Source organism: Petaurus breviceps, unplaced genomic scaffold (assembly GCF_028583685.1).
Source record: "Petaurus breviceps papuanus isolate PSGF00001 unplaced genomic scaffold, PetGlider_PUasm1.0 179, whole genome shotgun sequence".
NCBI classification, from domain to species: Eukaryota; Metazoa; Chordata; class Mammalia; order Diprotodontia; family Petauridae; genus Petaurus; species Petaurus breviceps.
The window spans coordinates 9,181,811-9,198,824 of record NW_027185779.1 but is presented as its reverse complement, the minus strand read 5'-3'; the positions used below and the strand labels follow the sequence as shown (position 1 = coordinate 9,198,824).

General features: G+C 36.0%; 1 protein-coding gene across 1 annotated transcript in view; it reads left to right on the top strand.

The window, feature by feature from the left end:
- The window catches only part of NECAB1 (N-terminal EF-hand calcium binding protein 1), a 238,226-nt gene extending 221,410 nt beyond the window's left edge, over positions 1-16,816 (top strand). The window contains exons 10-13 of the mRNA XM_069086671.1: positions 1,368-1,480; positions 9,180-9,257; positions 11,013-11,104; positions 15,487-16,816. Of these exons, the coding sequence (XP_068942772.1) occupies positions 1,368-1,480; positions 9,180-9,257; positions 11,013-11,104; positions 15,487-15,515 (312 nt within the window). The 3' untranslated portion in view covers positions 15,516-16,816. The remainder of the gene's footprint in view (positions 1-1,367; positions 1,481-9,179; positions 9,258-11,012; positions 11,105-15,486) is intronic.
- The last annotated feature ends 198 nt before the right edge of the window (positions 16,817-17,014 follow it).

Sequence of the window (17,014 nt, the reverse complement as noted above, 5' to 3'; positions counted from 1 at the left end):
TGGCTAGGTGGCGCAGTGAGTAAAGCGCCGGCCCCGGAGTCAGGAGGACCCGAGTTCGGTTCCAGCCTCAGACATTTAACACTCACACAAAAAACTAGCCATGTAACCTTGGGCAAATTACTTAACCCCAATTGCCCTCCAAAAGGCAAAAAAAAAAAAGATGATCTTCAGGATATGGTGCTCTTTATTGAGATGTTCTCAGTGGCTACAACATACACCAAGGCATTTTTTAAATATAAAAATGGCGGGGCTTTAATTAATTTCTCCATTACAGCCACTGGGACTTGAATTCAGAGCTTTTAGGCATAATGTAATTTTATATATTTCATGATTTATTATTTTATGGAGCTGATGATGTTTTTTTTTATTTAAAAATTTTCTTTGCTCATAAGTAGCTCAGTCAGAGAAAGGTGTATCATACAACACCAGTACATGGTGGAGAAAATGAAGACCACTTTCTAGAATCACAGTCCCATTGGGAAGGCAGTGATAAAGATCTTTCTTTCATTTTTGAGAGAGGCACAATATCTTTTTTTCTTTACTTTTTTTCAAACCTATCTGGGCAAACTAAAGACTTTTCAACCAGAATCAGTCAGGGACATAGAATGAGCTCCCCCCTTCCCTGGAGGAAGTCTCAAAAAAGTCTCCAATTTCCCAAAACTCCTTAAAGGGAAATTGAAGCAGTTTTACAAATGATACACAGAGTAGGACCCTGATCCTGGCCCTCAGACATGATGGATGACTCACATATGGAGACAAAATGCATTAGGAGGGGCAGCTAGGTGGTACAATAGAGAGGGCACTGCTCCCAGAGTCAGGAGGACCTGAGTCCAAATCTGCTCTCAGACACTCGACATTTACTAGTTGTGTGACCCTGGGCAATTCACTTAACCCCAACTGCTTGGCCAAAAAAAAAAAAATGGAAAGGTGGTTGCATGGAGTATGACTGTATGGAGTGTCCTAAAAGTCTTAGTGCAGTTTCAAAGTAGTAAAACTTAAGCTTTGTGGCACCGTGTGTATAAGTAAAAACTACATCTATATCTATGTATTTGTGTGTATGTATATATGTATGCATATATACACATGCATGTATACATATATAAAAGCATCACATAACATTTATATGTAATGTGTGTGTTTGTGTGTGTGCGTGTGTATGTATATGTATATCTGTGATAGCTTGTGTGCTACTTTGCAAGTTGTGGTATCCATAAGTTACCAGCAGTGGACAGGACATCATCACAAATGAGACTCCCCAAGCATGTATTGGAAGCAAACATAGTCCAAGGATGGGAAGCAGGGGTGGGACAGGCTCATGTAACCATTGTTCCTATTTAATGTCATAACACAGGCCTCTTCCCCCATAGCATATCCTCCTCGTTCAGCGTCAGATGTCTGTGGTGGAGGAAGACTTGGAAGAATTCCACCTGGCTCTGAAACAGTATGTGGAAAGCGCTTCCTCGCAGAGTGGGTGCCTACAGTAAGTAATCTATGACACACCAAAGAGCTGGGCCAGGGAGTCATATGGTGCGTTGCCAGGTATTTCTTTCTATCCTCAATAAGGGTAGGTGTATGAAAAGGCATATCTTTTAAAACTGGCTCTCAGAAAAGTTAATGTTTAAGCCATGCCGATACTCAAGGCCTTCTATCTCATGTTGCTTAAAGCTCTTAACTAAACATTTCCTAAACTGTCCTTGGTCTCTACCCTGATTTTATCATAAATTGTACATTTTTAGAAATGTGAGGCTGGGGAATCAGGTGGGGATCAGGACTTAGGGCTGCGTGAAAGAGAAAAAGAGAAGAGGGTTGGAGATCATCCAAGACCCACTTAAGCATCTGCCAAGCCTAATGGAATGATATCCAACCTTTCCTGGGAGATATGGGCTATCTCAACCACAAGTGTACCCAGCTACAACTTGTTCTATTGGCTGTCTGGCCCAGTAAAGATTCCAACTGTCCTAAAATTGCAAAAAAAAAAAATGCAAAATTCCATCTGCTACTCCCTTCAAACATTTTCTAACTGGCGTCCATCAGCCAGCAAGCACTACTATGTGCCAGAGACTTGCTAAGTAATGGGGATCCAATGAAAGGCAAAAGATGACTATAGTTCTCAAGAAGCTCACAGTCTAATGAGAGAGACAACATATAAACAACTATGTGCAAATGAGCTATATGCAAGATAATTTGGAAAGAATCAACAGAGTGAGGGCACTGGAGTTAAGTAGAATTGGTGTCTAATAGAAAGAGTACAGTAGAAAGGGCAGCTTAGGTGGCACAGTGGATAGAGCATCAGCACTCATTCTCCTGAGTTCAAATCTGGCCTCAGATACTTACTGGCTGTATGAACCTAGGCAAGTCACTTAACCCTGTTTGCCTCAGTTTCCTCATCTGTAAAATGGAGAATGAAATGGCAAACCACTGCAGCGTCTTTGCCAATAAAACCCCAAATGGGGTCACGAAGAGTTGGACACAACTAAAAAATGACTGAACACCAAACAACTGAAAGAAAGCATACTAGACTTGAAATCTGAGGGCCCAACTTAAAATCTTGTTTCTCCTATTTATCAGCTATGTGATCATGGGAAAATCACAACCTCTCTCTCAGTTTCCTCATCTATGAGATGGGAGGATTGAGCCGTATGACCAGAAACCAAAGAAAATATATAAGAATGAAAAACCAGTAAATATAGGGAGAAGAGATGGCATACAATGTGAAATCTTGTAGTCCAGTCACTTGAATTCAACTAACACAAAGCTGATGAAACACTGTTTTCACAAGATTATAGAAGTCATAATAGGGTGCAAGGTGGCGCAAGGTGGCACAGTGAGTAAGGCACAGGCCCCGGAGTCAGAATTACCTGAGTTCGGTTCCAGCCTCAGACACTTAACACACAAACAAAAAAAAAACTAGCTGTGTAACCTTGGGCAAGTTACTTAACCCCAACTGCCCTCCAAAAGGCAAAAAAAAAAAAAGTCATAATAAATGGCATGTAGATGACACTTTAACAGGGAGAAAGATACTAGAATCAAGCAGAAGTAAAGATTTGGTTTCTATTACAATTCTTGTCCTGTTATGGTTTCAATAACTATACAGAAATGGAAGTTATTTCCTGTCCTCAATATAATAGTGAATAGAGTGTCTTCCCTTTAACAGAGAGGAATGGGCTAGCTTTGGGAGGTAAAAGGTGCCTTCTCACTGAAATTCTTCAAGTGAAGAATGTTTGACCACTTACTGGGTTTTTTTGCAGAAAGGACTCAACCAGGTGTGGACTAGATTAAATAACTGCTAAGTTTCCTTCCAACTCTGAAATTCTGTGATTCTAGAATTTGGAAACTTGAGTTTTTTAGCCTCTCCTCTTCTTTAGCAGGATAAGTGTGATTATTAGTGGTTCTTCACTCGTTTTTTATTGTTAGTGGCTTTTACCTCACGTCTTACTTTTACCATGATTATCCCAAAATAGCCAATTGTCAGAGATTGAACTTCAGAGAAATGGAACCTACACCAGAAAGAATACTAATCAATCTAGTCAAACTCAATTTTTCCCTTGTACCATTTGATTAGTCCTCTCAATCACTAATGCCATCAGCTTTAGTCTAATTCAGTTCATATGACTGACCCATTCTTGGCCGATGATTAGCATGCCTTTACATATCTATGAATCCCTTTCTTTGCCATGTATCTGTTTTATCCTCACTTTCCCATTCCCTTTTAGTGGGCTCATAGCATTTTTAAGTCTCAAGTCTTTTTAGTACCAACCACTTTCTTCTCTCCTTGCTGTTTCACTGTCATTGCCCCACTGCTGGCAGCGGGAGGGGGGCCGGGGGAGGAGGGTTTAAGTACAGCACCCAAATTAAGTACCTTGATAACTCAGAGAAGATGTTACTGAGTCGTAAATTAGGTCTCGGAGGAGAAAAAAAAAAAGCTTAAGGAGGTACACGAACAAAAGCTTGGAATTTCCAGGTAAGTAAAGTTTATAAATAGCTATAGGCTGATCCTTAGAGTTCTGAGCCATTATGGATGTACATTTTTCTAAAATATATTACACATTTAACCTTTTCTTGATGAGTCAGTACCATCATGTCTATAAATTATTATTCCTCACAGTAACACAGCAATGAACTTAGAATCTGGAAGATCTGCATTCATAGATCCCTCCCAGACACTTACTAGTGTTGTGACTTTGAGCAAGTCACTTTACCTCTCTTAGTCTCAGTTTCCTCATCTATAAAATGGGGATAATAATACAACAAGACCTTACCTCCTAGGGTTGTTGTAAGGCTCAAATGAGATTATATATATACTAGAGCACTATCCTTCAAGGCATCCATGAGGTCAAAACTATTTTTATAACAATATTAAGATGTTTAATTTTTAATATGGTTAAACATTAATAAATAAAACCCACATAAACAAATGTTCTTTGCAGGAAGGGACCCTCAATAATTTTTAAGAGTGAAAAGAAGTTCTGCAACCAAAATGTCTGAACACTACTGCTTTATATCATTATCTCATTTTATCCTTATAGTATATACTGTGTAGTGTAGTGCACAGTGAAATCATTTCTATAGATATCCCCATTTTATAAGTGTCAGAGGAAAGATTGGAATACAGGTCTTACCTGACTCCAAGTTCAGCGTTCTTCCCACTCATTTACCTTTCTGATTGTAATAGAATCACAGATTTAGAATTAGAAGGGACTTTAAATGAGTAACTGGGACCCAAGGAGGTTGAGGGATTTGCCGAAAGTAGCACAAGTAGTAAGTGGCATTTGACGATTTGATGCCAAGTCCTCTTGGTCCTAGATCTAGTGTTCTTTTCACCACACTTTGCTTGTCATCTGTCAAATAAGGGTGTTGGCTTCAATGATCCCTAAAGTCACTTCCAGCTCTGAATCCTATGATGCACTGGAACCAAATGAGTAAATCAAGGAAGACTAAAAGGAATGACATTTTCATAAGAATAGTAAATAATTTGGAAAGGCTCTCTCCCTGGTAAAATCTGAAAAAATAAACTACACTTTTGTTACATCTTTCCTGGCTGACCTATATTAGATTAGCCTACATATGTGCACACGCACACACACACGTAAAGGTAAAACCTACAGAATCTATATTCCTGGGCGAAAGCTGTAGAAAGAAAACGTGGTTGGTTGGTTGTTGTCCTTCATATTCAGAGAACCAAAATAACATCACTATGCCGGGTCAGTGTACAGAGGGTATAGTTCAAATGACCATCTGGGAAGGAGGTGGTTCTAAATATAAAACTTATGTGTAACACAGTGTCACCTAGTGGTCAACTTTTAGATAAATCACATTATTTAAAAAATAAACTCAATAAAAAAAGATCTTTGAGTTTCTCTAATCCAATCTCCTTTGCAAATCACTTAGCCCTGTTCGCCTCAGTTTCCTGCATCTGTAAAACGAAGAACTGGAGAAAGAAATGGCATACCACTCCAGTGTCTTTACCAAGAAAACCCCAAAAGGGGCCACAAAGAGTTGGACATGACTGAAACGACAGAACAACAATCTGATCTCATTTTACAGAGGAGGAAACTAAGACTCAAGGTCATATAGATGATAAATAGCTCCTAGATTTACTAATCTACAAATTAAGTAATGTAAAGTGTCTTTAGGAATTTGCATAATCTACAATTTCCTGGAATATTCTTTATGCTACTTTCTCAAGACTAGCTCTTCCTGATCTTGTAAATGTAAGGATTCAGTCTATCTTCCAATTAGAATAAATCAGTACATGATTTCCTTTGAAAGACACCTTGTCCTCTAAATGAGGGCACCTAGAAGAAAGATTTGTTGTCTCCTGAGTACAATAGTAAAAGATCTGTGGCTCCTAACTACCCAACTACGATTCATACCTAGCTCATATTTAGAAAAATATGGACTCCATTTGATAAGAAATATGTCCCAAAGTCTTAAAAGTAAACATTATTAGATATTCAATTTATAGGATTGTGTCCAATGACTTACATTTCAAATAATCAATATCATATTGCAGATGGAAAAAAGTTCCACTGACAATTGACAACCGAAAATGTTTTAATATTTTAGTATTTTAAACTTTGAGATAAGTGTTTGCATTTCCTAATTAAGCATGTCAATGATCCACATGTCACATCATAACAACTTCTGTATTATTCAAACCACTTCTATAAAATTTCCAAAAATTGGAAATTCTATGTACATTTATCTTGAAGGTAAAAAACATCATTTGAGTAATACATAACTCACATTTATATGACATTTTATTTGACCATTTTCTTTATAACCACCCAAAATATAAGTCTAATTATTCTCATTTCACATAAAAGGAAATTAAGCCATGAAGATATGAAGTGATTTAACAACAGTCACACAGCTAATCAAGGGGCAGATCCTGGACTTGGGCCTTGCTCTGCCAGCTCTCCAGCCCCTGCTCTTTCCATAATATCACTTTGCCTTTCCTAAATATTTTATTAAAAAAAAATTAAGGGTATAATAAGTGTTAAGTGATGCCCTTGATTAACAAGTCATTTGGGAACAAAAATAGTTTTAACAAGTATCATCCTAAGAAAAGATCAGTTTGGGAGAAGTTCTGGTCTCCTTGGGATGGAACAATAGTGGTGATAGTAGAAGAAGAGGAGGAATCTTGTTTCAAGTAAAGGGACCAAGGCTTGGACTAAACTGTGAGGAAGTACTTCCTGAGGCCTCAAGGCCTGGTCACTTACCCTTTTTTATCTTGAAGAGGGAATTATACCAAGAGAGGCAGAGGTATCTATCAAGGGGCTTTCTGGGAACTGTGCCCCATCTCCAAAACTCCCCCTGGAGGAAAATGAGGATGTACCCAGTAGAGTCAATCAGTCTATAAACATTTATTAAGCACCTTTTATGTGCCAGGCACTGTGTTAAAGCAATAGACAGCCCCTGCACCCAAAGAGCTCACAGTCTAATGGGGGAAAACACCACATAAAAAAGCAGCATGGGGTAAGGAGTGGAAGACATGGGAGGAAACATGAGAGAAGACCCAGAAGAGTGCAGGCCACTGGGAAATGATGATGGCTGCCCTAGGTGCCCTCTTTAAATGGAGGATCTGGGAGGAGCTCTCCATGTCCACCCTGTACCCTCTCCAGTCACAAGGAGGAAGGAGTCTCAGGGGGAGAGATGTGAGTTTCAGAGCTGATGTTATCTTGCAGGACAATGTATTAGAGGCGAGACAGCAGGAAATCATATCCTAGAACACATCCCCAGACATTTTATTTTTACACTGATTAAAGTGTCTCTGGGAATTTTATCACTAGAACTATTCACGAATTACTATTACTAAAATACTGTGAGTCTACAAGTAAAAAGAGCACTGGCCTAATTACAAGTTTGGTTCTAGCCGAAGATCTTCAAGAGAAGGCCGGATGACCACTAATTGGAGATGTTGTGTCAGATTCTTTGTGACCCAGCTCATTTTACAGGTGAGGAAAGTGAGGCGATCAGGGTTAAGTGATTTGCCCAGGGTCACATGGCTCAATAAGCATCTGAGGGCAGATTTTAACTCAGGTCTTCCTAACTCTAGGCCCAGTGTCTGGATCATTAGCCTCCCCAGAGGGGACGTTTAGCTAGGTATAGTTTTTGGATTAGATGATTTCTGAGGTCCATTCCAACTTAATTACCCAATTAACCCCAATTGCCCTCCAAAAAATAAAATAAAATCAAACCATATTTCCATTAGAACATAAACTTCTTGAGAGTAGGGATTATTTTGATCTTTATATCCTCAGCACCTAGCACATTGCCTGGTACATAGCGAATGCTTAATGTTTTCTGAGATTTTACTACCTAAATTTTAAATTTATTAATTTATAATTATCAGCAGCTAAATTATAAGTTTCTCAAGGACAGGGTTCATGTCTTATTCACTTTTGCATGTATAGCTAATAGTATAGTGCCTTCCTTATATCTAAGGAATACTGACTAAATGTTTCTTGACTATCAAGTCACACAAGATGGGTTATTCTCTGCATTACTGTCTGGAATACTCACATCACTGAGTTAAATCCATTTGAGTATAAATTGCACCCTAAGTATAAACATGCTTATTTATGCTATCAGATGCTTCCAATTTCAGGATTTTACAGCTGTTGCATGTTCATATATCTTCATTGATAATTATATGCTAAGAACTGAACAATGGACAAACTAGGAGCAACTAGCATTCTCGCCGTTCTTGAAGATTTTGTGTTTCTAACTCATGAAAATGGAGGTAGGAAGCTGAGTATTTAAGATTTAGGGGGGGGGGGATGTTTTCTCCCAGACAATTATATTGCAGTAAGGCTGATTTTAAAACTCAGAATCCAGGACAATTTTTTAAAATCATGATAATTGTGTTCTTCAAACAGAAATACTGTCATAGTGTTCTCATAATAGTAACAAAAGCCAACCTTAGGATTTGAAGGATGAGTCAGCCTCTGTAAACACATCAATATACTTAATGAAGAAAGATAATGTCATTTGCCCCTAAATTTCTCAAGCCAGAATCAAAATAAGGTAGTCAATTCAACAGAGAAGCTCCAATTCTTCCAATTTAACCTGGTCTCCTAGTTAGGAGCCTAGGCTCTTCCAATAATTTAAACTTAAATTTGAAGTCTAAAAGTTACCATGTCTTATCTCTGCAAAGTTGTGATTCATTTCTCCCAACCTGCAATTTCATGTGTTAACATTCCCTCCAGAGATGTGCACTGGAAACTTTTCTGTAATTTATAATGTTCAAGAGTTTACTGGGGTACTAAGCAGTGAAGTACATGTCCCTTGGTCATATAGTTAGGATGTCAGATAACTCAGGTCATTAGGACACTAAAGCCTTCCCTCTACACCACATATTACTTTTAGAGACTGTGTTTACCTGATCCCAAAACAGAAAAAGTAAAAAAAAAAAAAAAAAACCACCACCAGCATACAGGTATCTGGAACAATTTTTTAAACTGAATATTTTAATTTTAATCCACACACCAGGGTTGAGATCATTCTCTTCCCTAAACTTGTTTCCATACATATAAAATGGGAATACTACCTTGCACTATTTACCTGACAAGATTTTTTATATTAAATATGTGAACTATGTTTATGACACATACAGATATAATTGGTTTTGTTTCTTTGAATCCTTCAGCTAACCATATCTTTCTTTTTTAATTCAGTGTTTCTATTCAGAAGCTTTCAAATGAATCCCGCTTTATAGTTTATGAGTTCTGGGAGAATAGCAGCATGTGGAATAGGTAAGTCGAGGAAGTTCAGTTTTTATGTATAGACCAAAAAAGTAGATGTGGTTTCATAAGTGCTGGGAAGATAATTCTATTACCTGGTATGGGAATGGGCAGCTATGAGGAATGAAAGAAAACTGGGTGTAGTAAAAGATAAAGAACCATAAACTTTATTTTGCCTAAGGATGGCCCTGAAAAAGATACTGTTATAGTTGTTTTTTAATGAACACTGAAAAACTCTACCCAGGTCCCCCAATCCAGATACTTCTTAGGAAGTAAAAATGTCACATGGAAATGAAATTAAGACATCCCTAGCATTTTTGGAAATTCATGATTTCCATATTTGCAATTTCCTCACTTTTCTAGATTCTCCACCAATGTTTCCTTGGTTTTGTGGTCATGTGGGTCCTTAGTCTTGAAACAAATTTATAGTATTATAGTATGAGAACAGCTCAGATTTTTCTTTTCATACAAAATATATGAACCCACATCCATCTCCAAACATACACAATTTAACCTATATATGTTTGTTGTAAATCAGATGTGGAATGAACTTCATCTAGTCAAAACCCATTTTGCAGGTGAGAAAATCAGATCAGAGAGGATTATTTACCGCAGGTCATGAAGGCAAACAAGTGAGAGAGCTGGAATTTGAACCCAAGCCCTCTGACACCAAATTCCACATTCTTTCCATTGCACCATACAATCTCCTACTCCGATATCTCTTGTCTTGTGGAGACCCTAGATTCTCAAAGATTATGTCAGCGAAGTGCTAGTTTTGCCATGTTCTAGCAACCTGGAAAGGTTCCAATACAGATCTGCTGATGTGTTGCCTTACTCGGTGGCCTAACAAACCAAAGATACATCTCAGGCTGGCCACCAGGTGATTTTTTTTTAATGGCCATAACACCTAATGAAGATTGCCTATGTTAAAGCATGGAGGAGTGGAAACTATGTTGCATTCACACCAATGTAACCATTCATCTTTTAAACATTTGAAGTATAATGTGTATAGCCACAAATACTTTCCGCTCTGGCTATATAAAAGATTGGAGAACTAAGGCTGTCAATTTAGAAAAGCAGGGGTTCTCATATCATGGAATACAGTGAAAAGGATCACAAAATTCCATTTATTTCAGTCTCTTGCCTTCAAGGCTAAATTCTTTAGAACAGGTTTAAAAACAAAGCAAAACAAAAATAATGAAAACTCAAAGGATGAAATCCATGTTGTTTCAGTTGTGTCCAACACTTCATGACCCCATTTGGGATTTTCTTGGCAAAGATACTAAAATGTTTTGCTATTTCCTTCTCTAGCTCATTTTGATGATAAGGAAACTGAGGTAAACAAGGTTAAATGACTCGCCCAGAGTCACAGTTCTAGTGTCTGAGGCCAGATTTGAACTCATTGAGTCTTCCTAAATCCAGGCCCAGCACCTTATCCATTTTGCCACCTAGCTGCCAATCTCATGTGGTAGCCTGTTCCAATATTTAATAATTCAGTCAAGATGTTTTCCACTTGTTTACACTTAATCTTGCTAAAACTTAAGTAAATTTCCTAGTGTTCCACCTCCACGAGAGAATTCAGATTCTCTTGATGATTATCATTCACGTATCACTAGTCTTTCAAGTCAAATGACCCTTAAAAATCCTATTATTCAGTTTTTTCACATCTAATCCCATGGTACATATGACTTTAGCCTCCGTTGCATTTTATTTTGGAAGAATTAAAAAGATAAATGAAAATGCACTAACATGTAATTGTTTATACAGCCACCTTCAGATGAATTACAGCAAGGCATTCCAAAGGAGCAATGTGGATTTCCTGGAAACTCCAGAACTCACGTCTACCATGCTAGTTCCTGGTAACTATGTTGGCTTTATCTCTCTTAGCTATTCCATATCATTTTTTCCCCCCAAGTACTGTCATTTCCCTCCATACTACCTACTGATTTTTTATATCCTTTCCCTCCAACTCCAATGTCCATTTAGGAAAGGCTGTCTCCATGCAGGAATAAGTACATGTGCAGATACTTCCTTACAAAATAAAAGAGACTTATTTTATATTCCAATATAGGTCAAATGATATTAAAATAAACACCAAGCGATTTTCCAATTCTTTCCAACATTTATACAGTGAATTAGGCAATGGACTAGAGTTTGTAAATGTTATGGAGAGATTTTCATTATGAGTATTTAGTGAAATGGAATTTCAAATGTACAGTTTGGAGGGAATGAGAAAAAAATCAAAGTATATAATATTCCAAAGGTTTCAGAACTGTCTTAAGCTAAGTTCAATCTTACTCTGAAATCAGATGTGGAATCCCTGGAGCCTGATAATTAAATCTTTGTGATCCCTTCATACAGATCTTGCCTGACCATTTTTATTATCTCTAGGGTTTCAGTTATAGGTTCAGTATTGGACTAAAGGAAATAAACGCAATGAATCTTCTGGGTATTCTCTCTAAATATCAAGTATAAATTTCAAATAGAAAGTCACCCCATGTGGTTAAATGAGTTTGTGGCTTCATAATTTGACTTACAACTCTGGATACCCTGAGGTTCAAAGGAAGGTAAAGGTGAGAATCAGTGAAGCAAATAAACAAGATTCTAAGATTGGAATTGTTCATCTTTGACATAAGTATATTAGGCTTACACATTAAAATATAATGAAGTACACTGGGGGCATGAGAAGTGAAAGTTTCTAACAGTTTCACTTTCATGTTTTATAATTTTTCATACATATGTGAATATAACACATTAGCTGATGAATTTCTTAGGTAACTAATGGCTATCTTTACAGCTAAAGCATATATCTTTGGGAAAGCTGAAACATCCTAGGAGTCCTGATACAAGATTTCATGGTCATTTATTTTTACCACTATAGCCATTTTCTGCTTCCTAACACCTGGTTCAATCAATGTGTCAGAGAAAGATCATTCAATCAACAAACATTTATTGAGCATCTACTTGTGCCGAGTACTATGTTAAGTGTGATATGAAAAGAAAAGAGGTAAAAGACAGTCCTTGTACTCAAGTGACTTACAATCTAATAGGGGAGACAACATGCAAACAAATATATACAAAGCAAGCTATATACAGGACAAAGATAATTAACAGAAGGAAGGCATTAGAATTAAGGCTTCCAAAAAAAGATGCAATTTTAGTTGGGACTTAAAGGAAGCCTGGTAAGTCAGTAATTGGAGCTGAGGAGAGAACATTCCAGACATGGGAGAAAGCCAGAGAAAAAGCCCAGAACTGAGAGGTGGAGTGTCTTGTTCATGGGACAGCCAGGAGGCCAATGTCACTGGACTGGACTGAAGAACACATAGCTGGAAATAAGGTTTAAGAATGGAAAGGTAAGAGAGAGCTAGATTATAAAGGGCTTTAAATGCCAAGCAGAGGATTTTCTATTTGATCCTAGAGTCAATAGGAAGTTTATTGAATAGTTCTGAGTAATTTATGATTCAAAAAAATCACTTCAGTGGCTATTTGGAAAATGGATTATAGTAGGGAAAAACTTGAAGCAGGCAGACCCCACCAGTAGACTATTGAAATAGCACAGGCATGAAGTGATGAAAGCCTGCACTAGAGTGGTAGCAATGCCAGAGAGAAGGGGATGTACGTAAGAGATGTTGCAAAGGAGAAATTACAGGCCTTGGCAACTGACTGAATATGCACTGGGAGAGTGGTTGGGTCAAGAGATGAGTGTCACAATGAGCCATGTACTGCTATTATTACTGAATACCTTACAAATCATAGATGACAACTGGGTATATAAAGCAAATATACAAAGAAAAACTCAGAAAAAAAAAAGGGGAAAGGTAAGGATTAGGAAAACTAAGAATATGGTTAAGAGCATAGGAATTTGAACAAATCTAACAGGTATTTTGGTTCAACTCTACATCATAAGAAGCTATTTTCAACAAACTATTAAGATATATTATTGTCACATTGTCTTAATCAAGTAATTATTTTGTCCCTGGCTTTAGAAAGGTTAAAACATAAACATATCACATCCTCTGAAAAACAGCAGTCAATAAGCATTTATTAAGCACCCACTTTTTGCCAGCCACTATGCTAAGTGTTAGGGATGCGAAGAAAGGCAAAAAAGAGAGCCCCTGCACTCAAAGAGCTGACAATCTAACGGAATCTCTTCCTCTTTCATATCCAAATAAACATGATTTGATGTTTCCCAATTTCAACTAAGGGTATTCCAAGTTAACAGATGAAGAGGGAGAAAAGTCAATTTTAGTCACTACTAGGGCAGTTCCCCATTTCCTACCACTACTTTCAAAACTTTAATTAGCTTTAAATAATTAAGATTTCCTATTGGGTTTTGCTAAACTTCAGAATTTTCATACAGTTGTATGTTTACTATGCACAATAGCTTAAGTAAATTTGGTATAAGGGTATAAATGTCAAAATTTCAATTTGAAGAGGCCTACCTTTTATATTAGCTTTCCTTTAAAAAAAATAACTGCTCTGTATACATTAAAATAAGAGACAGAAACATTTGGCAAATACAGAGACCATATAAACATATATATGATATATATGTAGGTATATTATATATATATTTCTCATATATGTAATAACCTCATATTAAAATGTGTAAAAGACTACCATTAACAAAAAGTTGAGAAGCACAAAATAAACATTTTATATGATTCTTTAAACCCAAGAAGCAATATTATTTTCAATAAAACTACCTTTCTCCCAAGACTTTCAGTTGAGTTGCCTAAGTTACAATATAGGGGCAGCTAAATGGTGCAGTGGATAGAAAACACTGGTGGTGGAGTGAGGAGGATCTGAGTTTAAATCCAGCCTCAGACATTTGATACTTATTAGCTGTGTAACCCTGGGCAAGTCACTTAACCCAGACTGCCTAGGAAAAGAAAAAAAAAGTTGCAATATAAAGAAATAAATCCTATTACAGGAATGAAATTACAAATTAATATTTATTGTACTTTATATATAGGCACTATATATCACATGTTGTGGGTAAAGTATTTATTGCTTACCATGGACCCTTAAAGAAGACACATAAGAGAATAGCCAAAGGTAGGGATGCAGAAGATACTAATTATTCACAACAATCAATCATATACCTTTATTCTATATCTGGTTCTAAACTGTTACATGGGTGCACATTTTTTAACCTGTTTGTACTATAGTAGCCTCTTCCACTCCATTTCAAGAGCATATATGAAACACCTCACTTTAAATGATTCATGTGCACAGAATTTCAAATTTTACCATTGATAAAGTAAGAAATTAATGTATTTTGCACAATCTGAATCCTTAAACTTAAGGAATTTTCATACTGAAGTGATCACATTATATGGAAACTATTGGTATTTTGAGATATAAAAGGCTAACTCTGTCAGACACCTCAAATAATATATATGTATCAGTACATGGAGTTTCCTCACTGAAAATTCCCTACACAGAAGAAATCAAAGAGCTGGTCTAAAAATAATAATAATAATCCATGCCACAGAAGTGTGAAAGCTGTTATATTTGCCTGTGGAACTATAAGATCTTTAGGCAGAAGAGAATCCCTGGGTAAAGGAAAATGTTGTAAAAAGCATTAGTAACAATCTAGTCATTAACTTAATTCCTTCTTTGATCTGTTAGGGAATTCCCCTGTAATGGAATGTGAATATATTTCTAATTTCAAATTTGAATTTAATAAGAGAATTGAAGATACATAAATTTCACTTAAAGCAAACTTTTCTGGCATTCTTCTATGATTGGTTCTCTGTTAACTTTCTTTTTTAAAAAGTTATTACAACATACTGACTTTTGTGGGGGGAAAAAACCCAACATGGTCCAATTTTCAAGAAGCTTAGAATATTACTAAATAGAAAACATACCATAACCACAGTCACATGAACCAATCAAGGCAAGACACAATTATATGGCAAAACATCATGAAACAGAAAAATGCTCTAGGTAACGAGATTAGAAAGAAAACAGAACTAGATAAAGTACTCTGGGAAGGTTTCACAGAAGTAGGACTTGCATTTATTTCTATTATTTAATTTACATATAAGCGATTATATATAATCCAAGCAATGTAGAACAAATGCTATTAATGGACTTCTTTGGTTTTCTTCTTCTGTATCAAAGAAGGGTAGGTGAAATCATTTATTTTCACTCACGTATTGACATTTCACAAAGTAATAAATTATCAACTATCAAGTTGACTTCATTACTAAAATTATGTTGTTTTTTTTTTCAGCTTCATGGTGGGTGCTGAACAACAACTAGATGTCTTCATTGTTCCAAGTAAACAATGGAGTTTACATTTAACAAACATTATGTAATTATCTGTGGCAAGTAATCTACTATATATTTGAACTTAATGTTCCCTTTAACATGTACTTTTTTTCTAACCTGTGTGTTCTAGTTCTTCCTTGTGCAAATTTTATCTAAAATTTAAAAACTTGATTCTTCTGTTAACTATTTTCATAATTATGTTGTTTATAACTCTCCTAAAATACTATATGGTTTTCGAAAGTATGGTACTTTCCCAAGGTATAGATATAAAAAATTCTTACCAGATACAAAATTATGAATATATTGCAGAGCATTAAAGGGAAATTTAAGAGGAATTATTTTACTTCTTCATTGGAAAAACTCTTTTTTGGTCATATATTGTTAAAAATGTTAAATCATGTTATTTGTGAACCTGGATCTTTGACTTTCTGTGTGAATGGCTTATTCTGTATTGTATTGATTTTCTATTCCTATCCCAAGGTTACTGGCATCAAAACGTGTGTACTTTTTCCAAATTACTTAACTAAGTTAATGTATAGCATAAAATAGAGTTTGATGTAATCTGTTTGTCCATTACCAAATTATGGGCCAGATATTCCTAACTAAATAATTCCTTGATAAGGCAGAGTGCCATTTGGTAAGGAACTTTTTAAGTAATGTACTACTAGTACCTCATGAGTAATATAAGTAATGCTGATTTAGAGTTAATGTAGCTTTCAAGTAAGGAGTATTTGGCACAATCTAAATCCTGCTTACAAATTAGGCACGTTTGGATCCAGGGAATAGTTTATGCTTTAGGATAATCCGGCTCAAAATAATACTGTGTTTGATTATAGCATGTAACTGGTGAGGTGGTATTCTAATGTGAAAAAAAAAAAGACTTTAAATTTCAGCTGACATCAAAATGCTTTAAACAGTATTAACCTAAGAAAATAAACCAATAATGTGAAATACAAAAAAGCTGAGTGAAATGGTAAAGCATCAGTCAATGGGGGAACCACCTAATACAATGACACAATTTAACTACAGATCGCTTCTCTTCAGCAATATAATCCTTCTATTCCTTAAAATGTATATGCTATTCTTTGCAAGTTCATAAACCATTAAAACTCATCCCATAGAAAATTGCTAAAAATAATTATATACCCCTTATTAAGATTCTTTTCAACTTGTTAAGTCTTTGGGAAAAGTAATTTAAGGTGAAAATTTTCAATCATCTTTTCATCCTTGTATAATTCAAATAGCTAAATTTAAAAACTACTTTTTAAAGACTACAAAATTATAGATAACAGAAACACTCTCAAATATAATCACAACTCTGAACCACCCACAGAGCCTTGTGTGTCCCCATCAATCCTCCTCTAGCGTAAATTAAATTCATTTTTCAGATGTTTCAGAATTTCTCCAAGGTATAAAGACAGTCTATTTTGATTGTTAGATGGATCAAGTCTGTAAAATACTTGTCTTGGCCAATTTTACTGAAGACAAAC